General features: G+C 47.8%; 1 protein-coding gene across 2 annotated transcripts in view; it reads right to left on the bottom strand.

Moving 5' to 3' along the window:
• XPNPEP1 (X-prolyl aminopeptidase 1) overlaps positions 1-13,268 on the bottom strand; it is a 56,971-nt gene that overhangs the window by 13,323 nt on the left and 30,380 nt on the right. For both annotated transcript variants that reach the window (XM_053583674.1, XM_053583675.1), the window contains exons 6-14: positions 12,388-12,480; positions 11,923-12,066; positions 9,874-9,969; positions 7,653-7,734; positions 4,158-4,368; positions 2,530-2,619; positions 1,803-1,853; positions 479-537; positions 272-349 (exon numbers count right to left, since the gene is read on the bottom strand). In XM_053583674.1, coding sequence (XP_053439649.1) covers positions 272-349; positions 479-537; positions 1,803-1,853; positions 2,530-2,619; positions 4,158-4,368; positions 7,653-7,734; positions 9,874-9,969; positions 11,923-12,066; positions 12,388-12,480 — 904 coding nt within the window. The remainder of the gene's footprint in view (positions 1-271; positions 350-478; positions 538-1,802; positions 1,854-2,529; positions 2,620-4,157; positions 4,369-7,652; positions 7,735-9,873; positions 9,970-11,922; positions 12,067-12,387; positions 12,481-13,268) is intronic.

Consider the following 13,268-nt stretch of genomic DNA (forward strand, 5'->3'; position numbering starts at 1 on the left):
AAGCAAAGAGGGACGCCATCTGACTACACGGTGAAGGATGCCAGGGCTGCCTGGAGTCTGAGAGGAGCATCTCAGAGGCAGAGGCTTATGGATTGAGAGAATATGAGAAAAAAATAAGACCTCAGAGGTCTTATTTCTCTTCCTTTTACAGTCTCCGTGACACATGGAGGTGGACGCAGGGGCCTCTGGTAAAATAATGTCTCTGCCCCGCTTGGGCTTCCATGCAGAAGCAACAGCAAAGCCAGACAGCATGCTCCTCCGCGTGCCTTACGCGTAGTGAATGATGGCGCCGTTGGGTCCCGTACTGGAAATCGTTGGGAAGCTCAGGTCCACAAAGTCCGCCTGCTGCCTACAACAGAAAAACACAGAGCAGACCAGCTTGAAGGTTTCCACCGTGCCAAGAAGCAGCACCCCTCCAGCCTCAGCTGACTTGCAAGGAAATCAGCAGAGGTTCACGGTCCCCCAAAGGGATCCTTACCTGCGAAACTCCTCAGCTTTGTCAGCAGCGGAGATCTCCGTCACACCACCTTTGGGAACCTATGAGAAAATTGCCTATGACTCATCTGGAGAGAGAAATCCAAGTGGGCCCCCTACAAGTTAGAGGGGACACACGAAAAGCTGACTTATACCTCAACTTCTATATCCCATCTGCCCAACCAACAGGACACAGCTTAGGTCTCATCTTCAACAAGAGGACAATGTCGAAAGCTATCTAAACTAGAAGGGGTTTTATTCATTTGCTTATTCACTTAACTATTTTGCCTTGGTATTTTATCCTAAAAATTCCCAAAATTATGCATCTAAGTTAAAAAATTCAAAGGTGTCCCCTCCCAGGAACTCAGCCTAAGAAAATCATCATAAATGCAGAGGTATTATCACAGAATTATTGATAATATTAATAACAAAAGGGTAAAAACAACCTAAACGTGTGAAAATGGAAAGAATGGGTAAGTAATCCTAGATGCAGTTTCCATTTGGATCCTTCTCCAAGGCCTCAAAGCACATAGCAATGGTCACACTATGATTCTAAGTGAATAAAATAAACAAAACACAAATTATATTGGTATACTGAGAGATGTGTAAAAATGATTTATATTTTTAAAATGATGTATACAGGTGAAAAATGGCCAGAAGGAAACTTGGGGAAAAATAATTACACTGGTGGGAATAAAATTATTTTCTTTTTCCAATTAAAGAGCTGTTTATATAATTCTTAAAAGAAACACGATACTGTTTAATAATAGCACAAAGAAACTGCCCTCCTGTCAACTACAGGGAGTGAAAGGCAAGAATTAAAGACTAGGGCAGTGCCTGTGGCTCAAGGAGTAAGGTGCCGGCCCCATATACCGGGGGTGGCAGGTTCAAGCCCGGCCCCAGCCAAAACTGCAAAAAAATAAAAAAAAGAAATTAAAGACTAAGAGTCAATTTAATGAGAAAAGTTTTATGGTTTAAAGTTCAAGATATATACAAGGGTCTCTTCCTCCTAATACAAGCAGCCTGCCCATGATATTATAAGGGTTATTTTTCCTCATAATGGGATTCTACTTAGTTATGATTCCCTAACCCAAAAGGGATCCACTCTGTTGTGGAATTTCTTTCTTCACCCTTGCTACTATTTTCCACAATTAAAGAATTACATACACATATCAAATTTAAAATACATACACCAAATTTCCAAAATGAATTATTAAAATAGAGCAGTAAAATTAAATCAAGATCTTAGACCTCACGGTCAATAGAGCATGGAGATGACACAGTTAGAATCACACGTAGATACTTCTGAATAATTTCTAAGAACCCACCTCTTTCTCCAGCCAGTTAAAGAGTTCACAGAGAGCAACGGCATCTTTTATCTGTAGAAACAATAAAGATATTTTTTAAAGTTAATACTGAAAACCAGACAGCCAGATTCAGAGGCTAGCCCTGGCAACACTGAGAGGGCTGCACCTTCAGAGCCACAAACCAGCATCAATCAGGGCTTTCCACTGCAGCAATCCCATTATCAGGGAACAGGCACCTCTGCTGGTCAGTATTTCAGTTAGGGTCCCGCCTCAGAACACAGCTCCCCCAAGGGAATAAACTTCTGCACTACAGGGGCCAAGAAACACAGGCCATTGCCAAAAGCTATCTCTGGGTCCCAAATCTTTCTACACCCATCCTTTGCCTTGAAACATAATCAGGTCCTTTTGTGAGGCTTCACCATCACCACATCATCACTATCATCTATACCAGTGGTTCTCAACCTTCCTAATGCCATGGCCCTTTAATACAGTTCCTGTGGGTCACAACCCACAGGTTGAGAACCTCTGATCTACACTATCTTCATCAATATCTCTTTTGCTTTTTGTGTTATACTATGTAAAGATCTAACCCAGCAAGTGTTTCATTTCATTCTTATTAACTCTGGAAGCCAGGAGGCTGTGGCTCAGAGTCTGACCTTGTGCCAGGCTCAAGGCCACGCAGGAGGTGAGGGAGCCAGGCCTTCTGACTCCCTCACATCTTGTCTTCTGTACCAGCCATTCTACTCACGTGAGCCTGCCTCATGCCTTCCAGCTCGGCTGAATTCTTCACAGCTTTGGCGATGCAGATGGGAGTATAAGGCATACGGCAGCGATGGTCCTAGAAGCAAAGTGCAGTAGGATGGGAAATCAAGCCTGCCCCATTCACCAAGACCAAGACAACCACCTCTGCTCAGCAGAACGCACTTGAGACAAATCTTCCACTCAGGACCCACACACAGCTGTCCCCTGGGGACCCAAACACCGGCCCCTTTTGATAGATAACCCTGAGCTTGAGCTCATCTAAAAAGAGTCAGTACATCAAACAAGTTCTCGCTCCTGCATGCTCTACCTCCCCCCTACCCACCCACCTTTAGCTCTTTGAGACTGCTGGCTGCCAGCCATGAGCAAGAAATTGCTTTCCAACATCTACGGTTGTGGTCAGAGTTCACTAACCACTCAAAGCTTGACCAAAATAACCCCTTCTCTTGCTGCACAAAGGAGGCTTTCTCCCCCATCTAGAGACGTAGCACATAACCTGATGAGGGAGGTCTCCTGCTCCCTCCCCACTCCCATTCAGTGATCACCATCGACTACTGCTACTGTTCTGATCTTAAAGGGCTGCAGACCCTTCCCAGTTTGAGAACAAGTTAGAATCCAGTTGTGTAATTCAGTGGGGGCAGGTGTAGGATTCAGCATACATGGTACTTGCTCAGAGGCTCTCAAATTGCTTTTACTTTCTTTCTTCTCTCTCACTCTCACTCTCTCTTACATACCCCTCATGAAACAGGTAAGGCAAAAGTGCGCCCCCTTTGGGTCAAGGAACTCAAGCCCTGAGTGCCTTGCTAGACATCACACACAGTGACAGCGGCAGAAGTATGATGCCAAGCCAGGTCTAGAGGACGGGGATGGGCTCCTCCCAGGATGGCCCACTGCTCAGGGGAGAAGAGAACATTGCCAGGCTTGCCAAAGGACACTCGGCAGCCAGAGGCCCAGGGCAGGACAGTGGCACATCTAAAGAGGCCTGGATTTCAGTCCTGCCTCAGACCCTGACTAAAACGAGGCAACAAGTGTCAGCTGCTTAGCACCATCCAGCAGGGGCTCAGTACAAAGCAAAGCTAACAGGATTCAGCTGACCTTTGATACAGCCCCAACTTCCCAAGCCTCAAGTCTTCTTAGCTAGCACTTCCCAACCTCAGGAATCTCACACCACCCACACAGCTCTTACCCTGCCCCCTCCCCCACACCCTACTTACTTAGTACTTGTCTTTAGACCATCTTTAATTCAACTTAGTTTATTAAACTCAACTTTTCCCTTAAATAATGTTTATAATATCATGGACTCATTCTGATTATACTTTTTCTACTGTATGTTTAAATGCTGGTAAAACACATACATTTCTAAGTATTAATGTGTACTCCTAAAATCATCTCTCAGGCCCTACACTGGCAAACACAGGACTGAGTGAGCTTCAAGGGCCCTCTGACTCTCATTACAGCTCTCACTCTGAGGTCTCATCCAGAGAGATCACAGGTCTGACTCAACAGCCGGTCCCAGAGAGCTGCCCGAATGGCCTCTGCTTCAAAGACAATGCTGCACAATGCCAGAACTGGTTAGGGGTCGGTAGGGTGTAGACAGGCCAAAGTGGGACCACCAACCTTGGGGATAGCTTCACTCACGGCGTAGCTGGCCTTGTCACTGACCCACACCATCTCCCTTGGGGAGAGGGCGGCACACAGGGCCTTGAGCTCACTCAGGATGGACTTGTAGGGAAGCACCTGGATTCTGTATTCAGCTTCCAAGCCCAAGTCAAGAAGCAGGTGCTCCTTCACACTGGGGGCATCTATGCGGTCACCATCAATGAAGAGCCTGCAGAGAGCAAGGTGGGTGACAGGAAAAGGAAGGCACATGAGTGAGAGGGTGAGAACACAGACACACAGACACATACATGCACGCACGAGTGAGAACGCAGACACACACACACACGAGTGAGAGGGTGAGAACGCAGACACACAGACACATACATGCACGCACGAGTGAGAACGCAGACACACACACACACACACACACGAGTGAGAGGGTGAGAACGCAGACACACAGACACACACATGCACGCACGAGTGAGAACGCAGACACACACACACGAGTGAGAGGGTGAGAACACAGACACACAGACACATACATGCACGCACGAGTGAGAACGCAGACACACACACACACACACACGAGGGAGAGGGTGAGAACGCAGACACACAGACACATACATGCACGCACAAGTGAGAACGCAGACACACACACACGAGTGAGAGGGTGAGAACGCAGACACACAGACACATACATGCACGCACGAGTGAGAACGCAGACACACACACACACGAGTGAGAGGGTGAGAACGCAGACACACACACACGAGTGAGAGGGTGAGAACGCAGACACACAGACACATACATGCACGCACGAGTGAGAACGCAGACACACACACACGAGTGAGAGGGTGAGAACGCAGACACACACACACACGAGTGAGAGGGTGAGAACACACACACACACACGAGTGAGAGGGTGAGAACACAGACACACACACACGAGTGAGAGGGTGAGAACACAGACACACACACACGAGTGAGAGGGTGAGAACACACACACACACACGAGTGAGAGGGTGAGAACACACACACACGAGTGAGAGGGTGAGAACCCAGACACACACACACACGAGTGAGAGGGTGAGAACACAGACACACACACACGAGTGAGAGGGTGAGAACACACACACACACGAGTGAGAGGGTGAGAACACACACACACGAGTGAGAGGGTGAGAACACAGACACACACACACACGAGTGAGAGGGTGAGAACACACACACACACGAGTGAGAGGGTGAGAACACAGACACACACACACACGAGTGAGAGGGTGAGAACACACACACACACGAGTGAGAGGGTGAGAACACAGACACACACACACGAGTGAGAGGGTGAGAACACACACACACACGAGTGAGAGGGTGAGAACCCAGACACACACACACACGAGTGAGAGGGTGAGAACACAGACACACACACACACGAGTGAGAGGGTGAGAACACACACACACACGAGTGAGAGGGTGACAACACACACACACGAGTGAGAGGGTGAGAACACACACACACGAGTGAGAGGGTGAGAACACACACGAGTGAGAGGGTGAGAACACACACACACGAGTGAGAGGGTGAGAACCCAGACACACACACACACGAGTGAGAGGGTGAGAACACACACACACGAGTGAGAGGGTGAGAACAGATACACACACACACGAGTGAGAGGGTGAGAACACAGACACACACACACGAGTGAGAGGGTGAGAACACAGACACACACACACACGAGTGAGAGGGTGAGAACACAGACACACACACACATGAGTGAGGGTGAGAACAGACAGACACACGAGCGAGAGTGAGAACACAGACACACACACACACACACGCGCATGTGTGCATGAGCATCAGGCTCTGTCTCCTGGCAACCAAAACCAAGCAGCTGTTCCCTCCTCCCAACTCCTCCAAACCCCGCTATCTAAACCATGTTCTCTGTCCCTATATATGGTATCATCGCCCACCAATTCCCCAAACCACAAACCAGAGCACTGTCCTCCTTACCCCTCCTCCTTCCCCCACCATTCACTAAGTCCTTTGGACCGACAGCCCAATCTCCATCATATCTGTGTAGCTTTATCTCCAGCCTTGCCGAGTCACTATGAAGGTCCAGGCCACCACCACCTCTCACTTGGCTTAGTCACAGCCTCCAAGTCTTGTCCCATCCAATTTTTCACAGTCATAATATTCGTTAAAATTTACAAGTCTAAAATATGGTTTCCTCTGAAAATTTCATTGTTGATGTCCTCAGGACAAGAGCATAACCTCTGAACTTGGCCCACAAGGCCTTTCTTTTACATGGCTCCTACTGACCTGGCTTCACACTAGCTTTTAACCACACTGACCTACTTCGGATCCTCCACACACACTATGCTCTCTTCTGCCCAGAGCCTGTGAAAATGCTGCTCCCTCAGCTGGTATCACAGTGTCCCGCTCGTCCTCACCCTGCCATTCCCCCAGCTGACTCACACTTATCCTTCATCTCTGCTTCAAGGTGACTTGCCCCAAGAGTACCCTGTGACCCCCCAAGCCTCTTCCCCCTTGTGGACAAGTTGTCTATGTATGTGCCTAGATTCTTCAGAGAGGAAATAGTCCTCTCCCTAGGACCCCTGCTGTCTCATTCACCTTAGCACCTAATAGAGACCCCGAGCATATACCAGGCACTCAGTAAATGTGTTGTCTGAATGCAAAAAGCCACGCAGATAGGCTCGGCACCCGTAGCACAGTGGTTACAGCGCCGGCCACATGCACCCAGGCTGGCAGGTTCGAACCCGGCCCGGGCCAGCTAAACAACAATGACAATTGCAACCAAAAAACAGCCTGGCATTGTGGGGAGCACCTATGGTCCCAGCTACCTGGGAGGCTGAGGCAACAGAATCACGTAAGCCCAAGAGTTTGAGGTTGCTGTGAGTTGTGACGCCAGGCACTCTACCAAGGGTGATAAAATGAGACTCCATCTCAAAAAAAAAAAAAAAAAAAAACAGCCATGCAGATAGAAGAGCAATGACAGGAAGGCCACAGCAACGCTTTGAAAAGATAAACTGACAACTGAATAAAGCATAATTCAAAGGGTTCTGCTGTATTATTTCTGACCCTTAAAATGACTGAGTTTATTCATATTGTAGCTCTAGGACTGTATAACTGAGCCTATGTGCTCCTGTTCACCAGCTGCTAGAAAACTTGGGATTAAATGTGTGGCCTTGCAGCAGGAATTTAGTGAACTAACCTCACTCTAGCTTGGTCCTAACGTCCTCACCTACTTACTTTTTCATCTCATAGCAGTATTGATACTTTCATAGATTTCGAGTGATCAGGGAGGTTAAGGGAGGAGCAGGATATAAATAAAAACCTACTGTTAATGAAGACAAGAAAGGAAAGAGAAAAAAGAAGCACATCAGCAAATCATCGGGCAGTGACAGGTGGACCAGGACCAGAAAGGAGAGACTGGGGCACCGAGGCACTGCAGGGAATGAAGTTCCAGGCAAGGGGCAAACACTCACATGATTGTCTCCAGTCCTACGATTGCATATGAGAAAAATACTGGATTGTGCTCCACATCTGATCCTCGAAGATTGAATAGCCCTAAAAATAAATCAAAGTCCTGTCACCTGCCTGAGATGGGATTTTACAGCATCACCTGTAGCAGGAGGGAAGCACTCTGGCTTGGAGTCCAGCTGCTGTGGCAGGACCAGTGGCAGTGGCACTGCTCAGAAAGGCCAGAACCTTACCCAGGTCCCGCCCCGAGCTGCAATTGCTCTAGTCTGCCACATGATGGCACCAGACTGTTCCTTATGTTGCCACATCCCTGCTCAGAGAAGGGAGTAAGAATTATTAGTCAGAAAACATGAGAAAAGTCCCACAAACAGAGTTGAAAAGTTCCGCCCAGTGGTGAACTGCCAGGCCCTGCCACAGACAACCTCTGGCACCCCCAAATAAAGAGGAAGAAGACAGCACTCTCTCCCTTCTGAGGCAAGTGACCTAGAGCAGAAAAACCAAGACCCGCTGACAGGGGAGGCCAGACAAGGCCCCTTTCTGTAAGGGTCAGGGAGCCCCATGGAGGTGGAGCTTCCGTCAGAGGCAAGAAGAAAAGGAGTGAGTCAGCAGCCCTGCAGCCCACGAATGAAACCGGAGCCTGGGGCCCACCCATGGGTCTGCTGTGGCACCACAGCTGGGTGAGGACACTGTCAGCCATTGTCAGGGGGTCTGCTAAGGTCACTGAACACTTGAGACCCTGGAGAGCCCAGTAGACAGCCCAGCTCTGGTCTCAGGGCCTCCAGCCCACCAGGGCTTGCTCTTGTGAGGATCAGAATGCAAAAAGGCCCTGGTATCAAAAGTATTGTCTCTATTTTAAAATAGTTGCTTTTCAAAATAAAGTGATGAGGCAACATTTTTTACCTACCACACTAACCTACCACACCTATAACACTTTTTATACATGATAGTATCTAGGGCTGGTTGAGCTTGTGGCAAGATGGGTGCATTCAAACGCCACCATGCAACCTTCCAGACAGGCAAAGGGCAAGGTGGGTCAAAAGCCCTACCATATTCATACCTGCTAACCTATAATACTATCCCTAAAAGTCAACCAGAAATAGGAAGACGAAAATGACCAGATATTAAGACTTGGATTTATGAACCAAGATTGTGATGAGAGCATTATAATAAATTATAGGGAAAATAGAAATAACCCAAAGGCCATTCTTAGGGTTAATTATGGCATAACCGCATAACGGAAAATTTAATATTCACTCAAAAGTATGCTTATATATGTTTACAGTATATTGAAAGATTGAAAAAAATCAGGGTACAAAATGATATATACATACAATGTTGACACTTTATCTCTGGGCTATAGGTGATTTTTTTTTCTTCTTTCCATTTCCTCTATATTTTCCAGGTTTTCCATAATGGAAACGTGTTCTTGTGAATCAAGGGGAGAAACTAGCTGTGTATGTTTTTTTCTCTGATATCAAAGTTATTAAGTTAATTAGGGATGTATCTTTGATACCTTTAACAAAGTTTTGGGGTGGAAGAGACAGGCTGGGGACTGAAGAGCTAGGACATGTGTAGCAAAGTCTCTCTCTCTAGTGAGAAAGCAAAGAAAGAAAGCAGCATTTCTTCTCTGCTGCCCTCGCTCAGATCCACTCAGAAAAGAGGACACAGGGCAGGAAGGTTCAACCGAATTTCTTCAGGTTCTAGAAGATGAGAGAAGGTACTGAACAACTGCATAAGGGCGATGATTGTAGATAAATGGCTGTAGTAACAAAGGGCTCAGCAAGGAACTTTTAGTTCCTGAGTTTTCTGAGGTAGAATGTTGCCAAATTACTCTTGCTGCAAAGACCTTGGGAAACAATAGAAGTATAAAGGAAAAAATTATCTCCTGTGATCCCGCTTTTAAAACAACAGAGTGGCTGACAGACACAAGATGTTCCTCAGAGGTGCCACAGTGTCAAGACTGACCAGAGGGAGGCGTCACTCACGGACTGTGAGTCCTTGCCTGTAACCCCGCTCCAGGCAAGGACACTCCCCTCTCCCACTGCCTGTAATTCTTTCTGCTTCGTCTAATTGGCATCTCCTATACCCTTTTGGTGACACAGTCGTTTGCTGCTTACGCATATTCCCTGGCCACTCAGAAAGCTGAATGGCATGAACACACAGATTTCTGGAGACCCAAAGGGGAGATCAGGTATCACACCCAACCAGTGAAACCAGAGCACTCACATGCAATCTCATCCAGGGCAGTGACTACAAACCACATGACGTTCCTCTCTGCCATTTTCAATCGAAGGTCTGCAACCTTGTCCTTCCAGGAGATGCCTGCAAGAGACAAACGTGCTTGCAACTCCAGCCCCAATTCTAGGAAGTCACAGGAGCCAAGTAAAAGAACCCACCCAAAACATTCTTAACCAGCACCAGATTTTGCGGGGAGCATGTAGCTTGCACAGATAGAACTAGATTCAAGCCCTACATATAAGAAGCATGATTCGGCCAGGCGCGGTGGCTCACTCCTGTAATCCTAAAACTCTGAGAGGCCGAGGCAGCTGGATCGCTTGAACTCAGGAGTTGGAAACCAGCCTAAGCAAGAGTGAGACCTTGTCTGTACTAAAAGTGAAAAACTTAGGCAAGAGGATCACTTGAGCCCAAGAGTTTGAGGTTGCTGTGAGCTATGACGCTGTGAGCTTCTACTGAGGCAAGAAAGTGAGATTCTGTCTAAAAAAAAGAGCAAAAGCATGATTTGCTGGTGAGGCAATCAGGGCTTACAGCAGTCAACAGTCAAGCTGTAAGCCCTGATTGCCTCAACAGCAACATCAATCCATTATGCATCCCACAAATACCTAAGACACATGTAGACCAGCCAGCCTAGGTATCTGCTGGGCACTATGCTGGTCACTGAGGTTATAGCTCTGTCCTTAGACCCAGTCCCTGTCCTCATGGGTCTTATAATCTAGAAGGGAAGACAGACAAACCTGCAATCAATTACACTACTGTAAGGGAGCCATGTGAACACACCATCCAACAGAGAGAACTCACTCAGTTTCGCAAGTCAGGGGAATAGCACCTACCACTTGTCCTTCCTCGGGCTGCAAGACTCACCTTTTGGTGCTAAGGCCTAGGAATTCCCTGCAGTCTGACTCTCACTGTGATAACCACTTCCAAATATCATCGCCTGTCAGACACAGCCAAGGCCTCCCTGCTGCTCCCCAGGATGAAGCAGTGGCCCTGGAGAAGCTTAGGAGCTCAGCTCACCTCCTCACCACCATGACCGCCCCACTATAGCAGCAGTTGTAACTCAGTTAACAGCCACCTGCGAGCAAGGTAGGCATGTTTTATCCACCCAGCACCTAGCACAGTGTCTGCATAGAGTAGGCACTCAAATGTTTGCTGAACAAAAGCTTTACAACATTTGCTGTCTTATAAGCAGTAAGTCAGAATTTCTGCTTCAGTGAAAGAAAATTCAAACCATACGGATGGAAACTACTTAGCTGACCCTGGGCCACTCACTGGACCCATCCTCCACAATCTGTAATGCCCTCTGGTAGGGGCGTCACACAGGAAAGCAAGCTGGGACTACCCCTACACCAAGGGCTGCTTTGAAAATCAACTCGGGAATGCTGTTTAAAACTTGGCCCCAAGTCCAGGCTGTCATGCTTTCTTCCCAGGACCACTCTGGGCACACTGCCTACATTCCACAGTCATCTCGCATCCACCTCTGTTTCTAGAGCAAAGCGTCTCCCCTGCAGCCCCACCTCCCAGGCCGCTCCCATTGCCCCATCACTGCTTCATAAACCTACACCGTGGCTCACAGAACGGGCTTCTTGCCCAGCACTCCCACACAGGCCAAAGAAACACACCCGCACCCCAGAGCCTCCAAAGCACAAGGGGCCTCGGAAGGTAAAACTACAAATGCTAACTTAAGAATGGAAAAAAAGAACTAGAAACCTGAGCTCTACTTCCAACATCAGACACTGTACAGTAGTAGTTAGCAGCTGAGTGGTAAAATAAAATAAAAATTCAGTCCTCTGCAGCACCCAAAAGCCACCCAGAAGAGCTTTGCAAAAAAAAAAAAAGTCAAAGCAAGTGGCACCTAGGATGGCAACAGTGGAAACAAATAAAGTTCCTGATTCCTCAAACGTCCCACTGGGACAAAGTGGGGTGAAATCCTCACACCAGCATGAACTTGTCTTGGATTCAGAGGACTAGGACGGAGACAATAGCACGGGGTGGGGGACAATAGATGGGGGCCCTGCTGGGCACAACCATGGCTCTGACCTGTGTAATCCAGGCCCAGCGTGAGGAGGGGCTTGCACGGGCGCTCAGGACGGTCTGTCCAGATTTTGTCGACAAGGTTCTCCTTAACAGGAATGAGGAGGTGGCCAGCACTTCTCAGAACTTTGGCCATCTTCTTCCAGTAATCTGAGGAGACACGCACGTGGCCCAGCCATGAACTAAATGCCCATTTCAGCCGAGGCAGACAGCAGGGCCTGGAGAGCCCAGCACCTTCTGAAAGGCGATCCTCCCATGGCCCAGAGCTGTATGTGCAGGACAAGAAACTGTAAAAGGACATCTCCACCAATGGCCTTCCTTTGCCTCTATGCCACAATACTTCTCACCTTGACATTTATCATGACATCAAGTCATGCTGAGCCCCCAAATGCTCCACATCCCACACGGTGGATGGAAAGGAGTCTAGAAGCCACTTCCCTACTCAAGCAGGAAGGAACCAAGCTCACTCACCTGTAGGAATGATCAATGGGTCCACACCAACCCTGGATCCTTCAGGAAGCACACTCACCAGCCAGTCTTCCTGAGTCGGTGTGTCCTTCAGACCTACAGAGGGAAGAATTGATAAGAAATAATTTCCAGCAGGCTTACATTCATCACCCCACAAAAAAAGGCTGCAATTCACTGACATCATGATAGCAGGATCCTTATGAAGCATCTTAAGGTGGATTGGCAGGACTTGGAAAAACTGAACCTCCCTTAATCCTGGAAGGCTACAGAAACAGGGGAAGAAGCGTAAGTTGGTGTGTAAGAAAAGCATGATTTTTTGGTGTGTGCGTGCCACAATTTTGGGAGGCAAGACACGATTTGTAAGAGGGACTTTACCTAACAAATGCAATCAGTATGACCTGGTTTCTTGTACCCTCAATGAATCCCCAACAATAAAAAAAGAAAGAAAAAAGAAAAGCATGATTTTCACTCAACCCCTGGTGAAAACATTGCCCCAGGGATCACTGCAGCATAGGTGCATGGTGTCACAAATCACAAAGCATTCAGTCACCTCCCACTACTGGTCACTTGACAAAAACTTGGGTGGTGATTGGGTGAAATTTGAGAGCAGAGAATCTCCCCAACATCACACAGTAGTAAGGAGACACCAGGCCACTGGTGCCCGGCCCTCATCTGCAAGGGGCCCACAACCAGCCTCTGCCTGAAGACCAAGCCTAAGCCTTGACAGCAAAGAAATCTTTCCAAAGACTACAAGAGGGACACACAACAACCCACTGCTGTCTTCAGAATAGCCCCCTGGGCTTCCCATCTCCTGAGACCAGACAGCTCTTCTAAGATCCTAGTAATAGTACACTAAATAAGCTTCCAGAAAGGAACTAAAATTA

The sequence above is a fragment of the Nycticebus coucang genome, chromosome 3 (assembly GCF_027406575.1).
Source record: "Nycticebus coucang isolate mNycCou1 chromosome 3, mNycCou1.pri, whole genome shotgun sequence".
NCBI classification, from domain to species: domain Eukaryota; kingdom Metazoa; phylum Chordata; class Mammalia; order Primates; family Lorisidae; genus Nycticebus; species Nycticebus coucang.